General features: G+C 42.6%; 1 protein-coding gene across 1 annotated transcript; it reads left to right on the plus strand.

Annotated features, from left to right (window-relative positions):
* Window positions 1-58: 58 nt before the first annotated feature.
* On the plus strand, window positions 59-12394 carry LOC115576523 (NACHT, LRR and PYD domains-containing protein 12-like; the record flags this gene model as incomplete). The annotated part of the gene is made up of 8 exons (XM_030409055.1): window positions 59-94; window positions 1263-2428; window positions 2528-2701; window positions 4168-4341; window positions 4895-5068; window positions 5611-5784; window positions 6339-6507; window positions 11837-12394. Coding segments are annotated over exons 1-8 (2625 nt in total), but the record flags the coding sequence as incomplete, so codon positions are not given.
* Between the last annotated feature and the right edge of the window lie 10055 nt (window positions 12395-22449).

Here is a 22449-nt window from a genome sequence, read left to right on the forward strand (position 1 = left end):
GTCTGTTCACAATAATCTCCATGCTGCACTTTACAGACCAGTGGTGAATCTGTCCAACATGGATCTGATGTTTGGCTCCATGATGTTAAATGCTGTCATTCACATAATATTCTGTTTCAGCTGCTGGAGGAGAACATTGTGACTTTTGTGAAGAACGAGCTGAAGAAGGTCCAGAAGGTTCTGAGTTCAGATTATCCAGAATGCTCAGAGAGTCAGAGGGAGGATGAGGAGGTGTTGGATGGTGATGATGAAGAGCAGAGGAGGAGCAGCAGAGAGGCATTTCTGAAGATCACACTTCACTTCCTGAGGAGAATGAAGCAGGAGGAGCTGGCTGACTGTCTGCAGAGCAGTAAGAGGATTTCTCTAAAGATTTAACATGATGGAGCAATGAAACAATTTGTAATGTCTCAACAGATGGAGGAAAAACTTGGAAAAAATGTATATATGTGTTACTTTAGGGGAAGGAAATTGCCATATTTTCTTCATAAGTAACTTAATGACCTTCATTGTTGTGTGTTTATTTAGAACATCTTGCTGCAGTTTCTCAGCGTATACTTAAATCTAACCTTCAGAAGAAGTTCCAGTGTGTGTTTGAGGGGATCGCTAAAGCAGGAAACCCAACCCTTCTGAATCAGATCTACACAGAGCTCTACATCACAGAGGGAGGGACTGCAGAGGTCAATGATGAACATGAGGTCAGACAGATTGAAACAGCATCCAGGAAACCACACAGACCAGAAACAACAATCAGACAAGAAGACATCTTTAAAGCCTCACCTGGAAGAGATGAACCAATCAGAAGAGTGATGACAAAGGGAGTGGCTGGCATCGGGAAAACAGTCTTAACACAGAAGTTCACTTTGGACTGGGCTGAAGACAAAGCCAACCAGGACATACAGTTCACATTTCCATTCACTTTCAGAGAGCTGAATGTGCTGAAAGAGAAAAAGTTCAGCTTGGTGGAACTTGTTCATCACTTCTTCACTGAAACCAAAGAAATCTGCAGCTTTGAAGAGTTCCAGGTTGTGTTCATCTTTGACGGTCTGGATGAGTGTCGACTTCCTCTGGACTTCCACAACACTGAGATCCTGACTGATGTTACAGAGTCCACCTCAGTGGATGTGCTGTTGACAAACCTCATCAGGGGGAAACTGCTTCCATCTGCTCGCCTCTGGATAACCACACGACCTGCAGCAGCCAATCAGATCCCTCCTGAGTGTGTTGACATGGTGACAGAGGTCAGAGGGTTCACTGACCCACAGAAGGAGGAGTACTTCAGAAAGAGATTCAGTAATGAGGAGCAGGCCAGCAGAATCATCTCCCACATCAAGACGTCAAAAAGCCTCCAGATCATGTGCCACATCCCAGTCTTCTGCTGGATCACTGCTACAGTTCTGGAGGATAAGTTGAAGACCAGAGAGGGAGGAGAGCTGCCCAAGACCCTGACTGAGATGTACATCCACTTCCTGCTGGTTCAGTCCAAAGTGAAGAAGATCAAGTATGATGGAGGAGCTGAGAGAGATCCACACTGGACTCCAGAGAGCAGGAAGATCATTGAGTCTCTGGGAAAACTGGCTTTTGAGCAGCTGCAGAAAGGAAACTTGATCTTCTATGAATCAGACCTGACAGAGTGTGGCATCGATATCAGAGCAGCCTCAGTGTACTCAGGAGTGTTCACACAGATCTTTAAAGAGGAGAGTGGACTGTACCAGGAGCAGATGTTCTGCTTCATCCATCTGAGTGTTCAGGAGTTTCTGGCTGCTCTTCATGTCCATCTGACGTTCATCAACTCTGGAGTCAATCTGCTGGCAGAAGAACAAACAGCAGACCATCAATCTGCAGAGACACGTCTCTACCTAGAAGAAGAGCAGTCAACATCCTGTTGGTCTAAACTATTAAGAGACAAACCTAGACCAACACATCTCATGAACTCCCAGAAGTCTGAAGCAAGAAATAACAAAGTTGCATTGACACAGTACCTCCAGACTGCTGTGGACGAGGCCATACAGAGTCCAAATGGACACCTGGACTTGTTCCTCCGCTTCCTCCTCGGTCTTTCACTGCAGACCAATCAGACTCTCCTGCAAGGTCTGCAGACACAGACAGCAAGTATCTCACAGACAAATCAGGAAACAGTCCAGTACATCAAGAAGAAGTTTGAAGACACTTTGTCTGCAGAGAGAAGCATCAATCTGTTGCACTGTCTGAATGAACTGAACGATCATTCTCTACTGGAGGAGATCCAACAGTACTTGAGTTCAGGACGTCCCTCCGCAGATAAACTGTCTCCTGCTCAGTGGTCAGCTCTGGTCTTCATCTTACTGTCATCAGAAAAAGATCTGGATGTGTTTGACCTGAAGAAATACTCTGCTTCAGAGGAGGCTCTTCGGAGGCTGCTGCCAGTGGTCAAAGCCTCCAGCAAAGCTCTGTAAGTGTGGAGAAGTTTCTTCAGAATGCAGTAAAATGTGCTGTTTTTGACACAAATAGAAATATTATTTTCTCTTTCTGCTCATTATTCTTTCTCCAGATTGAGTGGCTGTAACCTCTCAGAGAGAAGCTGTGAAGCTCTGTCCTCACTTCTCAGCTCCCAGTCCTCTAGTCTGAGAGAGCTGGACTTGAGTAACAACAACCTGCAGGATTCAGGAGTGAAGCTACTTTCTGCTGAACTGAAGAGTCCACACTGTGTCCTTGAAACTCTCAGGTCAGGATTCATTTTTTATTTCATTATTTCATCTAAGAAGTACTCATGTACAATTGGAGCTGGTCTTGACCCAACATGGTAAAAAATATATACATTTTATGTCAGAGGATCACGGGCGACGGAGGAGAATGGAAGGACGCTTTCATTCCGCCTCTGATCCTCCAACAGAGGTGAGATGACATCTGTGTGGACAGGAGTGTGATGTTCACAGTCTGACAACTTAACAGATCCTTCACTAATCAAAATAACAATACAAAACTAAGGACACCACTAATCTATCTATCTATCTATCTATCTATCTATCTATCTATCTATATATATATATATATATATATATATATATATATATATATATGTATATATATATATATATTTAGAATTTGGGTCAGTCAGTCTATTCTGCACTTTAATCCTGACTTACATATTTCACCAACCATTGGATAGGTTGTCATGTGGATTTTGCCATTCATGCTCCCCTCAGGATGAACTGTAAATACTTTGGGGATCCTCTGACTTTTCTTCTAACTCCATCATCAGTTAATTATTTTAATCTGTACGATATCTTGGTTCATGACCAAACATTTGAAAAACTAATGGCATTCCCATCAGCTTCAGTTATACTCTGTATTTGTGCTGATTAAATAATTTGTGAAAACTAAGATGATCAATGTAATAAACATTAAACCCTTGCGCACAGATGTGCACTGAATTATCAGGACCCTCAGCTGATGTGTGTTGTTTTGTGTGTCTGCAGGCTGTCAGGCTGTCTCATCACAGAGGAAGGCTGTACTTCTCTGGCCTCAGCTCTGGACTCCAACCCCTCCCATCTGAGAGAGCTGGACCTGAGTAACAACATCCTGCAGGATTCAGGAGTGGAGCGACTTTCAGCTGAACTGAAGAGTCCACACTGTGCACTTGAAACTCTCAGGTCAGGATTCATCATTTTATTTCATTGTTTCTTGTAACTGTACAATTGGAGCAGGTCTAAACCAGACAGGGTAAAAAAAACATATATCTCATACTGTATGTCAGAAGATCACCAAAATAATTACATCTCATCCTGATGGAAGCATGACTGCATTTTATATAAAATGTGGGTCCGTCAGTCTATTCTGCTCATGGTCCCAATTTACTGATCTCAACAACTACTGGATGGATTGTCATGAGGTTTGGTTCAGACATTCATGCTCCTCTCAGGATGAACTGTAAATACTTTTGTGATCCTCTGACTTCTAGCTTCATCATTAGTTCATCTTTTTAATCTGTACAGTATGTCAGTTCATGAACAAATATTTGCAAAACTAATGGCATTTTCATCAGCTTCAGTAATACTCTGTATTTAGTGCTGATTAGTACATAAGTGAAAACTAAGATGATCAATATAATAAACATTAAACCCTTAAACACAGATGTGCACTGAGTCATGAGGACCTTCAGCTGATCTGTGTTGTTTTGTGTGTCTGCAGGCTGTCAGGCTGTCTGATCACAGAGGAAGGCTGTACTTCTCTGGCCTCAGCTCTGGACTCCAACCCCTCCCTTCTGAGAGAGCTGGACCTGAGTAACAACAACCTGCAGGATTCAGGAGTGAAGCGACTTTGTGCTGAACTGAAGAGTCCACACTGTGCCATTGAAACTCTCAGGTCAGGATTCATTATTTTATTTCATTGTTTCTTGTAACTGTACAATTGGAGCAGGTCTAAACGAGATAGGGTAAAAAAAATAAATGAAAAAATATATATCATATGTCAGAAGATCACCAAAATAATTACATCTCATCCTAATGGAAGCGTGAATGCATTTTATATAAAATGTGGCTCCGTCATTCTATTCTGCTCTTTGGTTCCGATTTACTAATCTCAACAACCACTGGATGGATTGTCATGAGGTTTGGTTCAGACATTCATGCTCCCCTCAGGATGAACTGTAAATACTTTGGGGATCCTCTGACTTTTCTTCTAACTCCATCATCAGCTCATCATTTTAATCTGTACAACATGTTGGTTCATGACCAAACATTAGCAAAACTAATGGCATTTCCATCATCTTCATTTACACTCTGTATTTGTGCTGATTAAGTAATTAGTGAAAACTAAGATGATGTATTTAATAAACGTTAAACCCTTAGATAGATGTGCACTGAGTCATGAGGACCCTCAGCTGATCTGTGATGTGTGTTGTTTTGTGTGTCTGCAGGCTGTCAGGCTGTCTGATCACAGAGGAAGGCTGTACTTCTCTGGCCTCAGCATTGGACTCCAACCCCTCCCATCTGAGAGAGCTGGACTTGAGTAACAACTATCTGCAGGATTCAGGAGTGAAGCGACTGTCTGCTGAATTGAAGAGTCAGCACTGTGTCCTTGAAACTCTCAGGTCAGGATTCATTATTTCATTATTTCATGTAACTGTACAATTGGAGCAGGTCTAAACCAGACAGGGTAAAACAATAAATGAAAAAATATATTTCATATGTCAGAAGATCACCAAAATAATTACATCTCATCCTGATGGAAGCATGAATGCATTTCATATACAATGTGGGTCCATCAGTCTATTCTGCACTTTGGTCCCGATTTACTAATCTCAACAACCACTGGATGGATTGTCATGAGGTTTGGTTCAGACATTCATGCTCCCCTCAGGATGAACTGTCATTACTTAGGTGATCCTCTGACTTTTCTTCTAGCTCCATCATCAGTTCATTATTTTAATCTGTAAAATATGTCAGTTCATGAACAAATATCTGCAAAACTAATGGCATTTCTATCAACTTAAGTTATACTCTGCATTACTGCTAATTAATTAATTAGTGAAAAATAAGAAGATGAATATCATAAACGTTAAACCCTTGAACACAGATGTGCACTGAGTCATCAAGACCCTCAGCTGATGTGTGTTGTTTTGTGTGTCTGCAGGCTGTCAGGTTGTCTGATCACAGAGGAAGGCTGTACTTCTCTGGCCTCAGCTCTGGACTCCAACACCTCCCATCTGGGAGAGCTGGACCTGAGTAACAACAACCTGCAGGACTCAGGAGTGGAGCGACTTTCTGCTGAACTGAAGAGTCCTCACTGTGTCCTTGAAACTCTCAGGTCAGGATTCATCATTATTTTTCATTATTTCATGTAACTGTACAATTGGAGCAGGTCTAAACCAGATAGGGTAAAAAAATAAATGAAAAAATATATATCATATGTCAGAAGATCACCAAAATAATTACATCTCATCTTGATGGAAGCATGAATGCATTTCATATACAATGCAGGTCTGTCAGTCTATTCTGCACTTTGGTCCTGATTTACTAATCTCAACAACCACTGGATGGATCGTCATGAGGTTTGGTTCAGACATTTATGCTCCCCTCAGAGGAATTGTCATTACTTTGGTGATCCTCTGACTTTTCTTCTAGCTCCATCATCAGCTCATCATTTTATTCCGCACAATATCTTGGTTCATGACCAAATATTTGCAAAACAAATGGCATTTCCATCAGCTTCAGTTATACTCTGTGTTTAGTGCTGATTAGTACATTAGTGAAAACTAAAATGATGAATATAATAAACGTTAAACCCTTAAACACAGATGTGTACTGAATTATCAGGGCCCTCAGCTGATCTGTGATGTGTGTTGTTTTGTGTGTCTGCAGGTTGTCAGGCTGTCTGATCACAGAGAAAGGCTGCATTTCTCTAGCCTCAACTCTGGACTCCAACCCCTCCCATCTGAGAGAGCTGGATCTGAGCTACAATCATCCAGGAGACTCAGGAGTGAAGCAGCTGTCTGCTCGACTGGAGGATCCAGGCTGGAGACTGGACACTCTCAGGTATGATGAGTCCTGCTGCAGCCACAGACAATCAGTGTGAGACTCTGTATCTGGATTTAGATGGTTCAGTGTCGGGAGGTCTGCTTCGTTTACTCCACCTCCAGATGTTCAGTACAGTTCAGGAGAAAGGCAGCATGGCACTAAGCCAATAGATACAAGTGAAGAGAGGAAGATAAGAAGAAGAGATGAAGATCAGCGACCAGGAGAATTTTGGCACAAACACTGAAGTTACACCTCTTTCTTCAGACTAGTTTAGTGCCTGTTCAAAATGTGCCTGTCTGATTTCTTGGCCTCTGGTTTTGCTGCTTGATGAACCGCTCATCTAAAAAACTTCACAGTCCACAGTGATTAAAGAGGGTAGTCAGAACATTAACATGAAATCTTGTTTCCACCACGTCACTGCTGTCACTGCATGAAAAGTGGGATTTTCGGCCCCGTAAACGCCCGGAAATCTCCTAATTTTCGGCAGTTAACGACAATTTACAGGCTGTGAACGTGGCGTTTGTCTGTGCCGAAAATTGATGGAAACGAACCATGACGTCAGTGGAGCTCCCGGAGGTGCAAATGGCTCCAATTTGCATATGAATAGCAGCGAAACCACGCCTGGCCAGAGAATGTGTGGGCTGGCTTCAGTATCCTCACTCAGTATTGGATGAAACCACTACTCATAAACAAGCAAAATCACTCGTGATTGGTCACCCTGGGTCATTATAAATGTAAACCCCGGTGGGAATATACATACCGTATTGACCCGAATATAGGACGAGGTTTTTTTCGATGTAAATTATGTGGAAAAAGTGGGGTCGTCTTATAATCGGGGTCTAACGGTTGACACATGCTGATAGTTGTCCGGCTCGCTACATGACCTCAACGGCAGAGGGCGCCAGCTTATTGTAGAGACGTCACTGACACTGTGGCTGCGGTTATCTGTCAATCACAGTGGAGAAGAAGTGACAGTAGATGAAAAATGGAGAGACGCGGTGATTTTACAGAGCAAAGTGGATCAAAAGTGGGGCAAGTTAACAAACATCTGAGGCGGAGCTATGATGCTGATTTTAAGATAATGGTGATCAATGCAGCGGAGGCGCCAAACAACTGTCAGCCAGCCAAGAAATATGGAGTTATGGAGTGTAACGTCCGAAGATGGCGGGTCCAAAAAGATCGTCTGAAAACGCTAACAGTAAGAGAAAAGCTTATCGTGGTCCTCTAAGCGGCCGCTTCCAAGAGACTGACAGGAGGGTATGTGAGTTTGTTACTGAGAGACGAATTTTGGTTATCAGAGTCTTTTTCTGAAGATAAGTCGAGAAAAGAGGGGTCGTCTTATAATCAGGGTCGTCCTATATTCGGGTCAATACGGAATATTATGTTTATATATTTATATTTATATGATTTATTCATTCATTTATATTTATGGTATCATCAATGACATGAATGAATTTACTGAGGAAAGGAACATTTGCCAGGACCTTCCAAAGGTCCACCTCATCCTCAGGTAGCACTCGGGCTTGCTTCCAGCAGCTGTAAAAACAATCAATAAAGACGATCAGTACTGCGCGATGCACTGCGTATGGATACAACATATCTATTATTTAATAGAATAATAGTCACATTGACCAAAAACGGATCTAATCTATTAAATCTTACCCTCTTTGTCCTTGATCGACTCCGAGCTGAACTCCTCACAGCCTCTGCCTGCGATGCAAGATCTGTTTGTTTGTTGTCCTGCGTACTGCCTCGTAATGTCTTACAGGCAGCTGGAAAACAATTAAAAAGACTGGTATGAATAAAGAAACGTAAGTCACAGTAAAATTAAGTGTGGGAGAAAACAGTAACAGTTACTTACACACAATGGTGTCATTATCGGCATCGTGTAAATCTGGACTTGCAGACGTGGCTCCGAGCTAACAGGAGGTCGCGGCCTTGTTATGAGGCGAGGTTAGTCTGTGAAAACAAAATGCTCACAGCGATAAACCTCCGTGTCCCTCTGCGGCAGCGAAGCTCCGTCCGTCGGCGACATTCTTCGTGGGGACCCAGCAAAGCTTCTCCCGTCCGCGCAGACGTCCTCTCAACAATGGTCGGGCCACTAGCCTAGCTCCTGCTAGCTAGCTTAGCCGAAATTGCTTCGTGTCCGTTAAAACACAAACACTTCGACTGCAATGGAGAGTCCAACTCGCACACTCACAGCACGTCATCCGATAACAGTTCACAGTCTGTTAGTGATAAAACACGACACTGACGACACACACAGTCCACTGTCAGCTGCTCGACGCCATTAACTCTCCGCTCCTTCGTCCTCGTCACTCACGCTCCGGTCTACCCAGAAGTGTAAAAACTCTTACAGGTCATGAATTCTCACACGCAATAAGAATTACTTTTCAACAGCTATTAAAACATTCAGAACCCATGAAATTATAGAAATACTTTTTTTTTATTTTACATTTTAATATCTTGGTTATCTCAAAATATTTCATGCAAATTTTAACTTCTTAACAACTGGAGTTTTATCTTTAACTTGTTCCCAGGAGAGAGAGAGAGAGAGAGAGAGAGAGAGAGAGAGAGAGAAAAGAATAAATAATCTTTTTTACATAACACTGGCACAGTAATTAATCTAGCATACTTTCATTAAATAAATCCATTCAAGCTCAAATATAAGGGTTTATAATTAGGCTATATTGAGCCTCATCTATTTATACCAGAGATTTTCTTAAAATGAAGTTAACACCTTTTAGAAAAAGGTCATCTGGGGCAAAACTACCCCCGCTACCCTGATTGGCATTTGTATAGCTCACAGCATTTTCATTTACATGTTAAAGCCTCCGTTAGAATCAGGGGGAGGGGGGTCATTGGGGGACAACTGCCAAGCAAGGCCCACGTCAATTTCCAACAATTTACATCAGTTTTCAGTGTTGCCTGCAAATTGCCGTGTGCAGCCGCAAACCTGAAATCCCACGTCAGTCTACAGTGCCGCATACTGATGAAAATCCCACTTTTCATGCAGTGTGTGTTATGATATTAAAGGGATATTCTGGTGTAAATTTAATCCACGGTCTAACACACCGTGGCACCGACTGAGACTCCCCCTCGAGTGATCAATTTAGCAGACCGCTAATTTACGTAGTTTTAGCAACCTCAGAAAAAGACTGCACGATAACAATATACTGCAGTATACACCTCCAACAAGAAACTGCAGTCAAAAAGCCACAAATAATGCTCAGAACAGCACCAAACTTCAGCAACAGTACAAATAGGGTCTCAGCACATACGTCAGGGCATCAAAACTCCACTAGTTTAGATGGATTTTTATTATGAAAGGAGCACAGCTCTCTGTTGTCATCCAACAGCTTACTTCCTTCCTGACGCGACGATAACCGAGTGCAGTAGAGTTCTGTGGCTCAAGGATGAGAATTTATGATTATGACTTCATGGAAAAGCAATCAAAGTTCATATGTGTCTTACGTAGGAAAACGTAGAAGGTTGACGGGGATGAAACAAGGCAGTCTGATTGCAAAACAATCTTTGGAGAGCAGCAATGAGATGGCCTGAGATAGCTCTGCTTTTCAAATTAGCCCAGAATCAGCTCTTAAAACTGACATGTCTTACCCCAGTGACAAGGCTTATTTCCCTGTAGATATTACAGATGCAAATGTGAATACGTTAATTTTGAGGCAGGGAACATGCAGATTTGAAGGTCCGCATCCTAGAGATACAAAAGGGAGGTGTTTTTCAACAGTATTACAACAGAATATCAGAGAAAGGTACAAAGATACCACACAAATGGTTGTGTTACTCCCCATAAATTGATCGTGTCTATTGTGAGCCCTGTTGGCTTTTTGGTGAGAGGAAATCAGTGTGTCGTAATTTGGCCTGGACAACTGAATTAATGACTGGCAAGGACTATCCAGAAAGCTCAAAGAACAAGAGCATGCCCGTTCTCACATGGCAGCTTGTGTAACGTATGATATGTGGCAGTAAAATCTTACAATCGATGAGCAAATTTCCTCCGATTATAAAAAATGAAGTCAGCTTTTGGTCAGAGGTATTGACAAGAATTGTTGCCCTTACCTTGACACTTGCATCATGTAACTCCGCTTTCTGTGCAAATCGTGAGAGATTTGGAGAAAAAACAACAGAAACTTTTAGTCCGTTATAGAACTTCTTGGTCGGTATGACCCTGTATTACAGAGGTTAATAACTAGTAAAAGTAAAATGAAATACTGAAGCCCAGAAATTCTAAACAAATTGATTCAAGACGAAATAGTGAAAGAAATCTATGAAGCAGAACTGTATTCTTTAATAATGGACACAACTCAAGACATTTCTAAAGTAGATCAACTCAGTCAGGTGATCCAATATGTCAACATTTTCTGTCATTGTTTCTGCTGTTCATGGCAGCAAACATGACATGAAGTTCTCCTCACAGTAACCATCACTGCTGTAATATACATCAGATATCAATCCAGCACCAAACTATAGTCACATGAACATGACAACACATGAAACCATGAAACTGTTTTTATCACAAACAGCTTCAGTGACACTTGTGAGGTTCTGGAGGGAAACAATCTGGGAGTCTCTGTCACTTGGTTCTGTGGCAGAGGTCGGGAACCAACGTCCAATGTTTTCTGATTGATTTATTACGTATAAATTGTATTTGTTTCTTTGCACAGTGAAACAAAGCAGCAGAAACACAGCAAGAACAAAAAGCAGACTGTGCAGCTGAGATTCAGAAAAGCCCTCCAAGCTTCAAACAGGAATCGGACCTCAAAAGTTCTGACGTCCAAATCCAAAAGTCCTATAATATAGAAACATGAGCACAAGTTGACATTGGATCAAACAGCAAGTGTACGGTCGCCCACAGGAAACGGCAACAACATCCAATAAAATAAAGATGAAGTGATGAATCCAACAGGAGGTTTGTGTGTGTTCTCAGATGTTGTGGTCCTCTTTCACACACACCAACATCCTGTGGCTCACTCTCAGTGTGTGAGGAGAGTGGCAGAGGTGAAGAGGTTCAGGGAGAACAGGGAGAAGCAGCCTGATGGACAGATTGTGTTTCTGTGTATGAGAGTCATGTCATGTCCATGTTTGCATGCTGAAAGAGGATGTGCTGCTCTGACCCCCCTCCTCCTTTCAGGGTGGAGCCTGCTGGAGTCCGATGGTTGACACCAGGTCTGAAGAAGTGTGAGTGTCTTTTTACTGTCATTCATCAAAACACTGTGACATCACTCATTCACATCTGTGATGTCATCATCACACTGATGACACATTAATAACTGCAGCTGTGTTGTGTCTTTTTCTCTCCATCAGATTCCTGTGAGCTCACAGTCGACACAAACACAGTCCACAGATACATCAAACTGTCTGACAACAACAGGAAGATGACATATGTGTGGGAGGAGGTTCAGTCATATCCTGATCATCCAGAGAGATTTGACAGGTATCCTCAGCTGCTGTGTAGAACTGGTCTGACTGGTCGCTGTTACTGGGAGGTCGAGTGGAGAGGAAGAGTTTCTATATCAGTGAGTTACAGAAGAATCAGAAGGAGAGGAGGCAAAGATGACTGTGTGTTCGGATGGAATGATCAGTCCTGGCGTCTGAGATGCTCTGATAGTGGTCGTTACTCTGTCAGGCACAATAAGAGACTAACAGACATCTCCTCCTCCTCCTCCTTCTCCTCCTCCTCCTCCTCCTCCTCCTCCTCCTCCTCCTCCTCCTCCTCTGGTAGAGTAGCAGTGTATGTGGACTGTCCTGCTGGCACTCTGTCCTTCTACAGAGTCTCCTCTGACTCACTGATCCACCTCCACACCTTCAACACCACATTCACTGAACCTCTTTATCCTGGATTTGGACTCTACTGGTCCAGTTCTGGTTCCTCAGTGCGTCTGTGTGGTGTTTAGTGTGCAGAGTCTCCTCCTGTCACAGAAACATTGTCAGTGCTGAACAGTTGAGTCTGTACAGGATCACAGTCACATCAATCTTTCAGCTTCTTGGAATAAATTCATCAGTCAACTTTGTACAAAATGATTCAAACTGATTGAAAAGATTCTTCATTTACATTTGAAACTTCTTCCATTAAATTGTGGATTAAATTGCGTTGACTTGTACTTTCTGTCATGTGTTGTTTTGAATTCTGGCTCTTGTTCCAATAAAATCCACAACTATTAGTGAAATGTAAGAAAGAGAAAACATTGACTCGTCTGCAGCTTTAATTGTAAAGAATCATTGTGAACAAAGTTGTAAATGGACAGTAAAATCTGATCAAATGTACTCGACACTCCACCTGAAACACTCTGACTTGTTTCATGTTTTATGTTAACACTCAGATTTAATCATTCATTTTCTCTTCATTTCTTTTGTTAAACACTTTAAGTTCTCACCAAATATGTTCAATGCTTCAATATGTGTGTGAATCAATAAGTCATGTAGTGATTATGGGTCGTTCCAACCAGCCAACTCACCCACAATCCAGAACTTTACCGCTTCTCCAAAACACTTCATGTAGAAACTTAAATGAACTGAATGTGATCGTGCAGCTGAACTCCAAATACTTTTTAACTTGTGGATTTTTGAACTTTGACTCTTTAAACTCAATTTCAGGACAAAACAAGTATTTGGATTTTACAAGTTGTCATGAATTGAAGCAAAGTTTCAACACAAATGTCTTTAAAAAGAATGTGTGACATGAGCTGGCAGGTCCTGGGTCAGTCGGTGTGGAGCGACCCGTATCTACAGAACATCTAAATATCTTATTTTACTCTGTCCTTTACTGATGTTCTGAAAATAACACACGTGTCATACTTTCCATACCACTTCAGTTTTTATATTTCAACACTTTGAGCTGAAAAACATTCAGGACATAAAATCAAACGTCTCTGAAGCTTTATTTAACAAGATGTGTGTCACTCACATGTTGATGTTTCTGCTTGTTTTATGTGTTTTTATAATGATGAGAAAAAGAAAAAAACCTGTGATGGTGTTCATAAACTCGTCTGATGGTTTCCATGGTGACATAATAAACAGATGGATGTAAAAACAGGATGTTTTATTACAAAGTGTTTCCACTGACAACAGATGTGACACGTTAAAGCAGTTTGATGAGTTTTACTTTGAAAATACTCAGGATGGAAGAATGAAAGAGGTGAAACCTTTTGGAACCAGGTGAGCATCATCCCAGATGGTCTACTAGACCATCTGGGATGATGCTCACCAGGTTCTAAAAGGTTTCACCTCTTTCATTCACAACATGGAGACGGTTGCTGTGTCGGCTGACATCACATCACACCTTCATGAGCTCCAGTTAAAGCTGCAGGGCCGGAAACATTCAGCGGTTCATTGGATGACAGAACTTTTCAAAGGAGGTGACACAGACGTTGAGTCATTTGTTCTGATTATTGTATTTCATTCATTCAGTGAAATGTATTTCATTCATTGTGAAAAATGTTGCTATGAGAAAATGCATCATCTTATGTGTCTACAGTTATGCTTATTTGTTAAATGTAGTCAGCAAATTCCCCTCAGCTGTGATTTAATCATGATGCACCTAAGCACAGTTGTCATCATAATAATGAATAACTGTTGTAATTGTATTGTTATTGTGCAAGACTTACTATAATGTACCAGATAGACAAAGTTCAAATGTATTTAATGGTGACATTACAAATAAAACAGAACATGATCATTTACAGTAAGACAACATTTAGGCTCTTCATCTACTCTTGATGAGCCACTGTGTGACCGTCTGAAGTGAAGCAATTACAAACTATCCAAATTTGAAGTTGTTATTGTGACAAAGCTGTCACATTCTGTTGTCTCTAAATATGAACTGTCCGTACATATATATATATATATATATATATATGTATATATATATATATATATATATATATATACATATATATATATATATATATATATATATATATATACATAAAAAGTAATCAGATGAACACATCCTCTGCAAAAATACAGGCTTGACACGGGTCTTGAACCCCGGTCGTCTACATGCAACACAGCAGCAGTTCTACTGCTCTATTCCCTCAGCCCAAATGTTTTGGTTGACTAATATTTTGAACATCTCAGATTGAATAATTTCTGAAGGAGATTAATATGAGAAAAAGGCCAGAAAAGTTCCCATAGCATCACTTAAGAAAACTGATCGCAGTCGTTGTTGATTGTAATCAAACATTAATGGAATTTCAATTTCCTCCACTTCTTCGCCGACGAAGAAGGCAAACATCGCAAGCTCGGCCAGGTCACGTCACGTCTACGGGAAGAGAGAGTGTCCGACTTCATAGCAGCGTTTGTATCCCCGCCCCTGCTGTCGCCAGCAGATCTCGCTGATGTGATCAGGCAGCAGGAGGTCAACTTGAACGCGCCCAGTGTTTGGTTCAGAGAGCCTGAGCTGTTAGAGAGGGAGAGGACGGAGAGGATGGTGGAGACGTCAGCTGGCAGCCAACCAGGAAACCATCGAGAACATGCGCCAAACTCAAATGGAACAGATGATTTCTGTGAGGCGGTCGAGCACGACTGCTCTGTGAATGGATCAGAGATCGGCAGCTGGGGAGGAATGGATTCTGATGAAGGGAGAGAGGAAGACAATGAGGAGGAGAGGAGAGGAGACAAGGAGATAAATCCAGGCAGCCCAGCAAAAAGGAAGAAGAGATGAAGAAGGGATGATGATGAGAGCGATGAGAGGGAGGAAGGGAACAAGTGCAAAGTGTGAGACAGGAGAAGTTTACTGCTATAATAAGGTTTCATGAAAAGGGAGGAGAAAACATGAAGACAGTAAATCCATTGTTGTTACCAACAGCTCTGGCTGCTAAGATGGAGGAAATCCAATATGCAAAGGTGCTAAATGATGGGAATCTATTGGTGAGGTGTAACAGTGAAGAACAAAGTGATAAAGCATTCAAACTAAAAGAGAAACAAGGTGGTCAGCAGCAGCAGCAGGAGGGTGGAGCACAACATGGTGGAGGATGTAAAGGAGTGATGACGGGGGCCTATGAGTGTGGGGATGGAGGAGCTGAAGAAGAGGAGGAAAGGTGGAAAGGTAAAGGAAGCACAAAGGCTGAAAACAGTTCAAGAGGGAGTGAAAACAGGAAGTGACACAGTGATGATGAGTCTTTGGAGAGAATGTGTCCAACAGAGAGCTGCTGGGGTTTGTGAGTTTCCCACTGAGAGTGTTTGTGCCAAAACCATGAAGGTGTTTGAAGTGTCAAAGGTTTGGACACACACACACACAGCCATGAAGTGTAAAGAGAAGAGGAGGTGTGCAGGATGTGGGGGTGACCATGAGGATGGGAAGTGTGCTGTAGCTGTGGAGGAGGAGCCCATAGTGTGGCACATGGTGGCTGTGAGCTCATGAGAAGGGAAACCAAGATTCAAAGAGTCAGAGTGGAAAGAAGAATCACTGCAGTCTGCAGAAGCTGTGAGTGTGTCCAGAGCACAGAACAGAGATAGAAAGCAGCCAGCAGCTGTGGAAGCTGTTCAAGAGTCACAACAAAGGACCACTGACAGGATGCATGTGGACAAAAGGGACTCAGTGACATTCATGCAGGAGAGCTCAATAGTACAGCACAGGTCCAATCAGAACATGTTCAAGTTCAGCTCAGTGTCAAAGCAGCAGGGAGTCACTCAGGATCAGTTGGACTGACGTGGGAAGAAGTGAGGGAGAAGCTTCCAAATCAGTCAGCCAGGAAGCATCATGGGAGGGTTGATATCACTGATGGCAATTCTTTTTACCAGGAATTCAACCAAGTCATCAAGGAAATGGCTGCAAGAGCGGATATAGTGTGTGTTCAACACACCTGCTTAAAAGCAGCTGTAGACTTTGTGTACATGGTATACAGTGATAAGGAGTAGTGATGGGAACGAGACCGCATATGTCGAGTTCGAGTCAAGACCGAGTCTTTAAAGGGTCAAGACCGAGTCGAGACCGAGACCATAGGTTTTTAAATGCAGCTGAGACCAAGTCGAGACCGAGTCTTTTTAAGGAGTCGAGACTGCATCGAGACCGATCAAAAAGAGCAAGTTTTCATGATTTACCTATGTTTAAGATCTCCCAAGTATCATATTCGACCGTTAAATTCACAAATGGTAGAGTGGGGATTGTTAGCTATAGGAGCAGTCTAGCACTTTAATACTTTAAGACTAGGAGCTCAGCTGGAGTCAAATTTAGTAGGCCTATGGCATGATGTCAACATTTTTATTCAAGTTGAAGGTGTTGGATGTGGACACTAATAACAGCAAAAAACGTGGATTTCATATTAATGACTATATATATCATTAGTTACATCATAACACAATTTACAATGTTTCAAAATCTTACTCATAACATACTGTATTTTAACAGTATACAATTAACAACAGTATAGAGCCTTTTAGCATCCCCCTACCCCCCAAAAAAAGAACTTTTTTCCTTAAACTTTCCGTTATTACAGTGTTGTGGTTCAGATATCCAAATTTTTTTATCGTCAATTGCTTACTCATCTTTGCAGGTTCACTGTCCAGAAGAATAACGTGTGTGCAGTGTGTGCATGTGTGACGGTTTGGCAAACATTGTATTAGTGTCTTTCAAAATCGTTGCTGCGCAGTGTAGCATCATGGGATATCGTGGTCTCGGTTTTAAAACTACGAGTCCCCCTCCTTCCAATGAAGGACGAGACCGAGTCAAGACCGAGTATTTTTGCTTTCGAGACCGAGACGAGACCGAGTAAGCCAAAAATGGTCTCGAGTCCAAGACCGGACTCGAGTACTACAACACTAATAAGGAGAGACAGAAGTCATGGGGAGGAGGAGGGTGTGCTACATTCATCAAGCTAGATATTCCATATAGCTGCTGGAAAAGGGGGATGATCAGGAATACAGAGTGGTGGAAGGGTGGGAGAGCGGGGAGAAGGTGGTTAGAATGAACTATCAGAACACATGCAGAAGGTTGGAGCTGGATGGACTGATGATACCAGGACAAGACAGACAGGAGATAGTAGGTGTGCAGCTTTTAATGCTCACAGTTCAGTGTGGGGGCTCAGACACACACACAGATGGGAAACAGTTGGAGAATTGATGGATGAAATGAATTTGGTGTGTTTGAATGATGGCAGAGGAACCAGGGTGAATGTGGCGCATGTCATTGTCAAAGTGCCAGGGGCTGTTGATGAGCTGGTGGAGTGGGGTTGTGATCGGGCTGCCGCTTCTCTGAGGAGAAAACCCAGACACTTTATTTCAGCAGGAAAAGAAGAGAGGAAGGAATGAAACTAAGGATGTGTGGGAATGACTCAGAAAGAGTTTGGGAGCAGTGTTTGATTCACGGCTAACACGGGCAGCTCATATTGGCAGAATGAAAGAAAAAAGTCATCAAGGTGTTGAGATGTCTGACAGGTTGCTCGGCACTGAAAAGAATCTCTGTGGCTGTGATTAGATGTGTGTGTGATTATGGCAGTATTGCCTCTGGATCAGCTGCCAGGTCTCATGTGAAGAAGCTGGCTGTGATTCAGGCACTGAGAGTTTGCAGTGGGGCTTTAAAACACCTCCAGTACCTGCTGCTGTACAGGTAGAGATGGAGAGATGCCACTGGGGCTGAGGAGGAAGCAGCTGATGGGGAATTACTGGCCACATTTGCAGGAACACAGTGATTCTCACCCGACAAAACAAGTTGTGCAGGAGTGCTGGGAGAATGGGAAGAGTGGGGAATGATGTGGCAGATGAACTGGGAGTCTTAGCAGTGAGGAGAAGCCCCACAGTGGTGTGTCCACAGACCATCACCACCATGGTTGACTGGGTGGCCACAAACAGACTGCTGAACAGAAAAGGAAAAGCTCCAACAGACAAACTTGGTAAGTGCTGTTGAATATCATGTAACAGTGATTCTATGCTGATATATACAGATGGAGCTACAGAACCTGAGACAGCAGTAGCAGGATTTGGGGCGGCTGAACCAGCAAAGGGAACTGGGAGAAACAGAAGAACATGAAACATGTTGGGGGTCGACACGCTGGAGATGCTGCAGTGTTGCTGTGATGGTGGAAGAGTCCAGACACAACAAGGTACTGATGGGCTCACAGTCTTCATCAGTTCTGGCAGCTTGAAATCATTTCATTCTAACAGCCGTCAGGACGTTTGATAGGAAGTTCTTCAGTCAGTTACAAGAAGAGTGAACAGAGGAGGTCCGGTTAGATTGATGTGGAACCAGCATGGAGGGCTGAGGGGGAATAATGAGAGGGCAGGTGAGTTAGCAAAGAGGGCGCTAAGGAAAGGAAGGATAGAAATGGAAGTGAGCATCAGTGAGGCTGCAGGTGAAGAGTGTCGTCTGGGGGAAAACCAAGCAAATGTGGCAAGAGAGGTGAGACAGAGAGGGCAAAGGGAGGCAGCATCAGGATCACCTGGGCAGGTACGGGAACAGGAGACAGGAAGTGGTGATGATGAGCTGAAGGCTGGACCACTGTACACTGAAGAATCACTGAAACTGGCAGGAAGCATCAGACAGGACTGTGTGGGAGGAGTCAGGAAGAGGAGGAGTCTGGATCAGGTACTTCTGAGCTGTAGGGCAGGTATGAGGCACCCACAGGTGAGGAGGAGTGTGTGTGTGTGTGTGTGTGTGTGTGTGTGTGTGTGTGTGTGCTGGTCAAACTCAGCAGCTGCACGATGTGAATCCTGACTGAACAAACTCACCTGCACAGGTACAGTAGTTGAGTAAAAGTACTCAGTTCCTCTCCAGGTTACAAACAGTGATCAGTGATGATGATGTAATGTTCCTCTTTTCTCTTCCTTCATACTTCCTCTCTTCATTAACGACTTCAGTTACTGTGCAGACGACAGGAGAGACGTGACGTCACAGCTGGTTCTGACTGTTTCACTGCTGTAGAACCTGCTGCTGACTTCCTGTTCTGCTCCTCCTGGACTCAGACTCCCATCATGCATCTCTCGTGTCTCACCTGGTCAGAACAGGCTGGACTCAGACTCCCATCATGCATCATCATTCCTGTTAGATAACCTTCAGAGCCGTTTGATTGCACGTCCTGAATGTTTTTCAGGTGAAAGTGTTGAAATATAAAAACTGAATGTTTCCATCATTGAACATTTAAATGAGCCTCTTCACTGGCTGTAATATTGAACATGCTGGTTTTACTTCCTCCGTTTGTTGACTTGAAGGTTTTCTAACTTGCTGTGAAACCTGTTGAGTCTGTTTTTCATTCAGTTCAGGACGTCAGCAGGTTAAAACTCCTCATGACTTGTTGCATGTAGGTGATGTCACCTGTTCCTGTGTCTGGATATATAATCTGAGTATTACGTCACAGTTTCAAACTTTAACAAGTCGTTTGTGAGCGGCTCAAACAAAGAAAGAGAAGCTTGAAGTCAACACAGTACAAACATCCAGCTGTGAAATCAAACTACTTCATGTGACGGCCAGTGAAAAGTATGAAAGGTGTTATTTTCAGAACATCAGTGAAGGAAGAGTTTGGACCTGCAGCACAGATTTCTATGGAAGAAGTAGATAGCAGAAGCAAAGATGGCCCCATTAAACCCAGTGAGAGTGGAGCTGCAGCAGCTGAGTTCAGACAGTGAGAGCAGACAATGGTCAGTCATATACACACTGTATACCTGAACTCTCATATGAATGACATGTGGAGGACTCTTCCTGTCAGCTCACCTTGTAGGAGCACCAGCAGGTGAAGTCCACCCCCCAGTCGTGCAGCTTCAGCTGGGCGTTTCCTGCAGCGTGGGCGCAGTGGAACCCCACGTAACAACCCTGACCCTGCACAACAAGGAAAACATTCTATCTTTATCTGCCTTCTTCAATAATGTCACTGACTGCAAGTTTAAAGGAGCACAACGTGGAAATGTTCCAGTACAAGAACCTCAACGTTGTTGGACTTTAGTGGAGTTAGACAGTTAAGACATGAAATATATTGTAGGAATGAAAAGAGTTTATATTTCTGTAAGTTTGAGCGATGGAGGGATAAAATAAATGCTTTAAATAGTTTACAAAGCTGCTGTTGAACAAAAGGAATATAGAGGTTTAGAAACAGCTGCTGGTGACGATCCAGAACCAGGAAGTGAAACACTGACGGCTTATTTCATCATTTGTTTCTCAACACAAAAACACAAAGAAGTCTGTTTTCCTTCCTTCTGATTGGACAAGTTTAAAGTTCACTTTCACTTTCACTGATCCTCTGACACAGCAGCTACTTCTCTCCGTTTAAAGGTAATTTAACGACATTTGAAATGTTTTACACTTTAATGACTCGGTGAAATGAGAGTAGAAGTGGAGTGAGTTGGTCAGTGTGTGAACACAGAGTGTTTGTCACTGTGTAGCTCCACTTACTGATGACTGAAGGCAGCTTCTCCTGCCTGAATCAGCCTGTGGAGGAGGCCGAGACGAGCCGCCGCTCTCCCGCTGTCTGACGCACTAAACGCGGCTGCAGAGCAGCTGTTCGCCTGGATGCGGGAGCTGGAGGTGCTGAGGGGGCTGCAGCACCCCCTAAAACGAGGCTGTAACATAGGCCGAATTTACAAGAAGGCCCGAATCATTAAGAACTTGACATTAACAGCGTTTCACACAGTTTCTAAAAGTTCTCTTAACTCAACAACTCACTAAATGGAGCGATTTCTCAAGGGAGTATAGATATGAAGCAGCCAATCAGAGGAGGAGCAGCTGATGTTCTGACAGGAGACATGATGGAAAGGCTGATTTCAGTTGATGTGCAGATGAATGATTTGTGTTTCCTCCCCAGAGGAAAGTGTGTGTGAATTGAGCAGCATGAATCAGTGTGAGGACAGAGAGGAGGGAGGCCTGAACTGAATCACAGTCACAAACACTAACATGTAACTTTACTGTGTGTTTGAGGTTCTAGTTAAAAACTCACAAAGTATCTGCAGCACAGCTGAAGGATTTTATAACACAAGTTGTTACCTGAATGTTTCTTCATGACAACCAGAGATGGACAGAGTACTCGACCCCAGTACTTGAGTAAGAGTACAAATACTACTGGTCAAAATTTACTCCGTTACAAGTAAAAGTAGCTCAGTCGACATGTTACTTGAGTAAGAGTAAAAAAGTACTTGCTTTTAAAGTTACTAAAGTATCCAAAAGTACATGCTTTTAAATTTACTTTAAGTAAAAGTAAGAGTAAGAGTAAATTTCTTATTTTTCACATCAATGAATTACTATAATTTTTTCTAAATGAACTTAAGGACCTTTTAACTCTTGTTTCTGAGAATGAACTCTTTGAAACCACCTGCACTGATGTGCTTGCTTTTAGAACTACAATGTTATATAAAGCCTGCAGAAACACCTATAAAAACAAATCAAATGAATGGGATCACAGGAGGACAGCAGATGCTGCAGATGCAGATGTTTATTAACAATCATTAAAACTGTAACCAAATGAACCTGCACCGTCCAACTAACTCTCTATCATTTAGCTAAGTTGGGAAATGGAACCCCCTCAAAGACCAATGTTGTCCCCAGACCACTGGTTGAGAATCACTGCTTTACAAAAAACTACATCTGATGCAGCCATTCTCGCGGTTTTGTGTTGACAAACGCAGTCGAGAGCGTGGCTACTTTGGTGGTAGGCCTATCCTTATGGGGAGGGATGACGTATTTCCGCTTTTACGTAGATCCCAGTGGAGAGCGTGCTCTGTGATAGGTTTCCTTCAGTGACAAACACAGCTTGTGTCCAATAGTATTTTAGAAAAAAAAAAAAGAAAAAAAAAGAGCAGACCTGAAAGTAACGAGTACTTTTCAGCCTTCCTAGAAATTAACTTGAGTAAAAGTAAAAATATTTGTCTTGGAAATGTATTCAAGTAAAAGTAATAAGTACCAAAGAAATCTAATACTCAAGTAAAGTACAAATCCTCTGGATATGTACTTAAGTACAGTACTCAAGTAAATTTACTCTGTTACTGTCCACCACTGATGACAACTTGTGAGTTGTGT

Source organism: Sparus aurata, chromosome 24, assembly GCF_900880675.1.
Source record: "Sparus aurata chromosome 24, fSpaAur1.1, whole genome shotgun sequence".
NCBI classification, from domain to species: domain Eukaryota; kingdom Metazoa; phylum Chordata; class Actinopteri; order Spariformes; family Sparidae; genus Sparus; species Sparus aurata.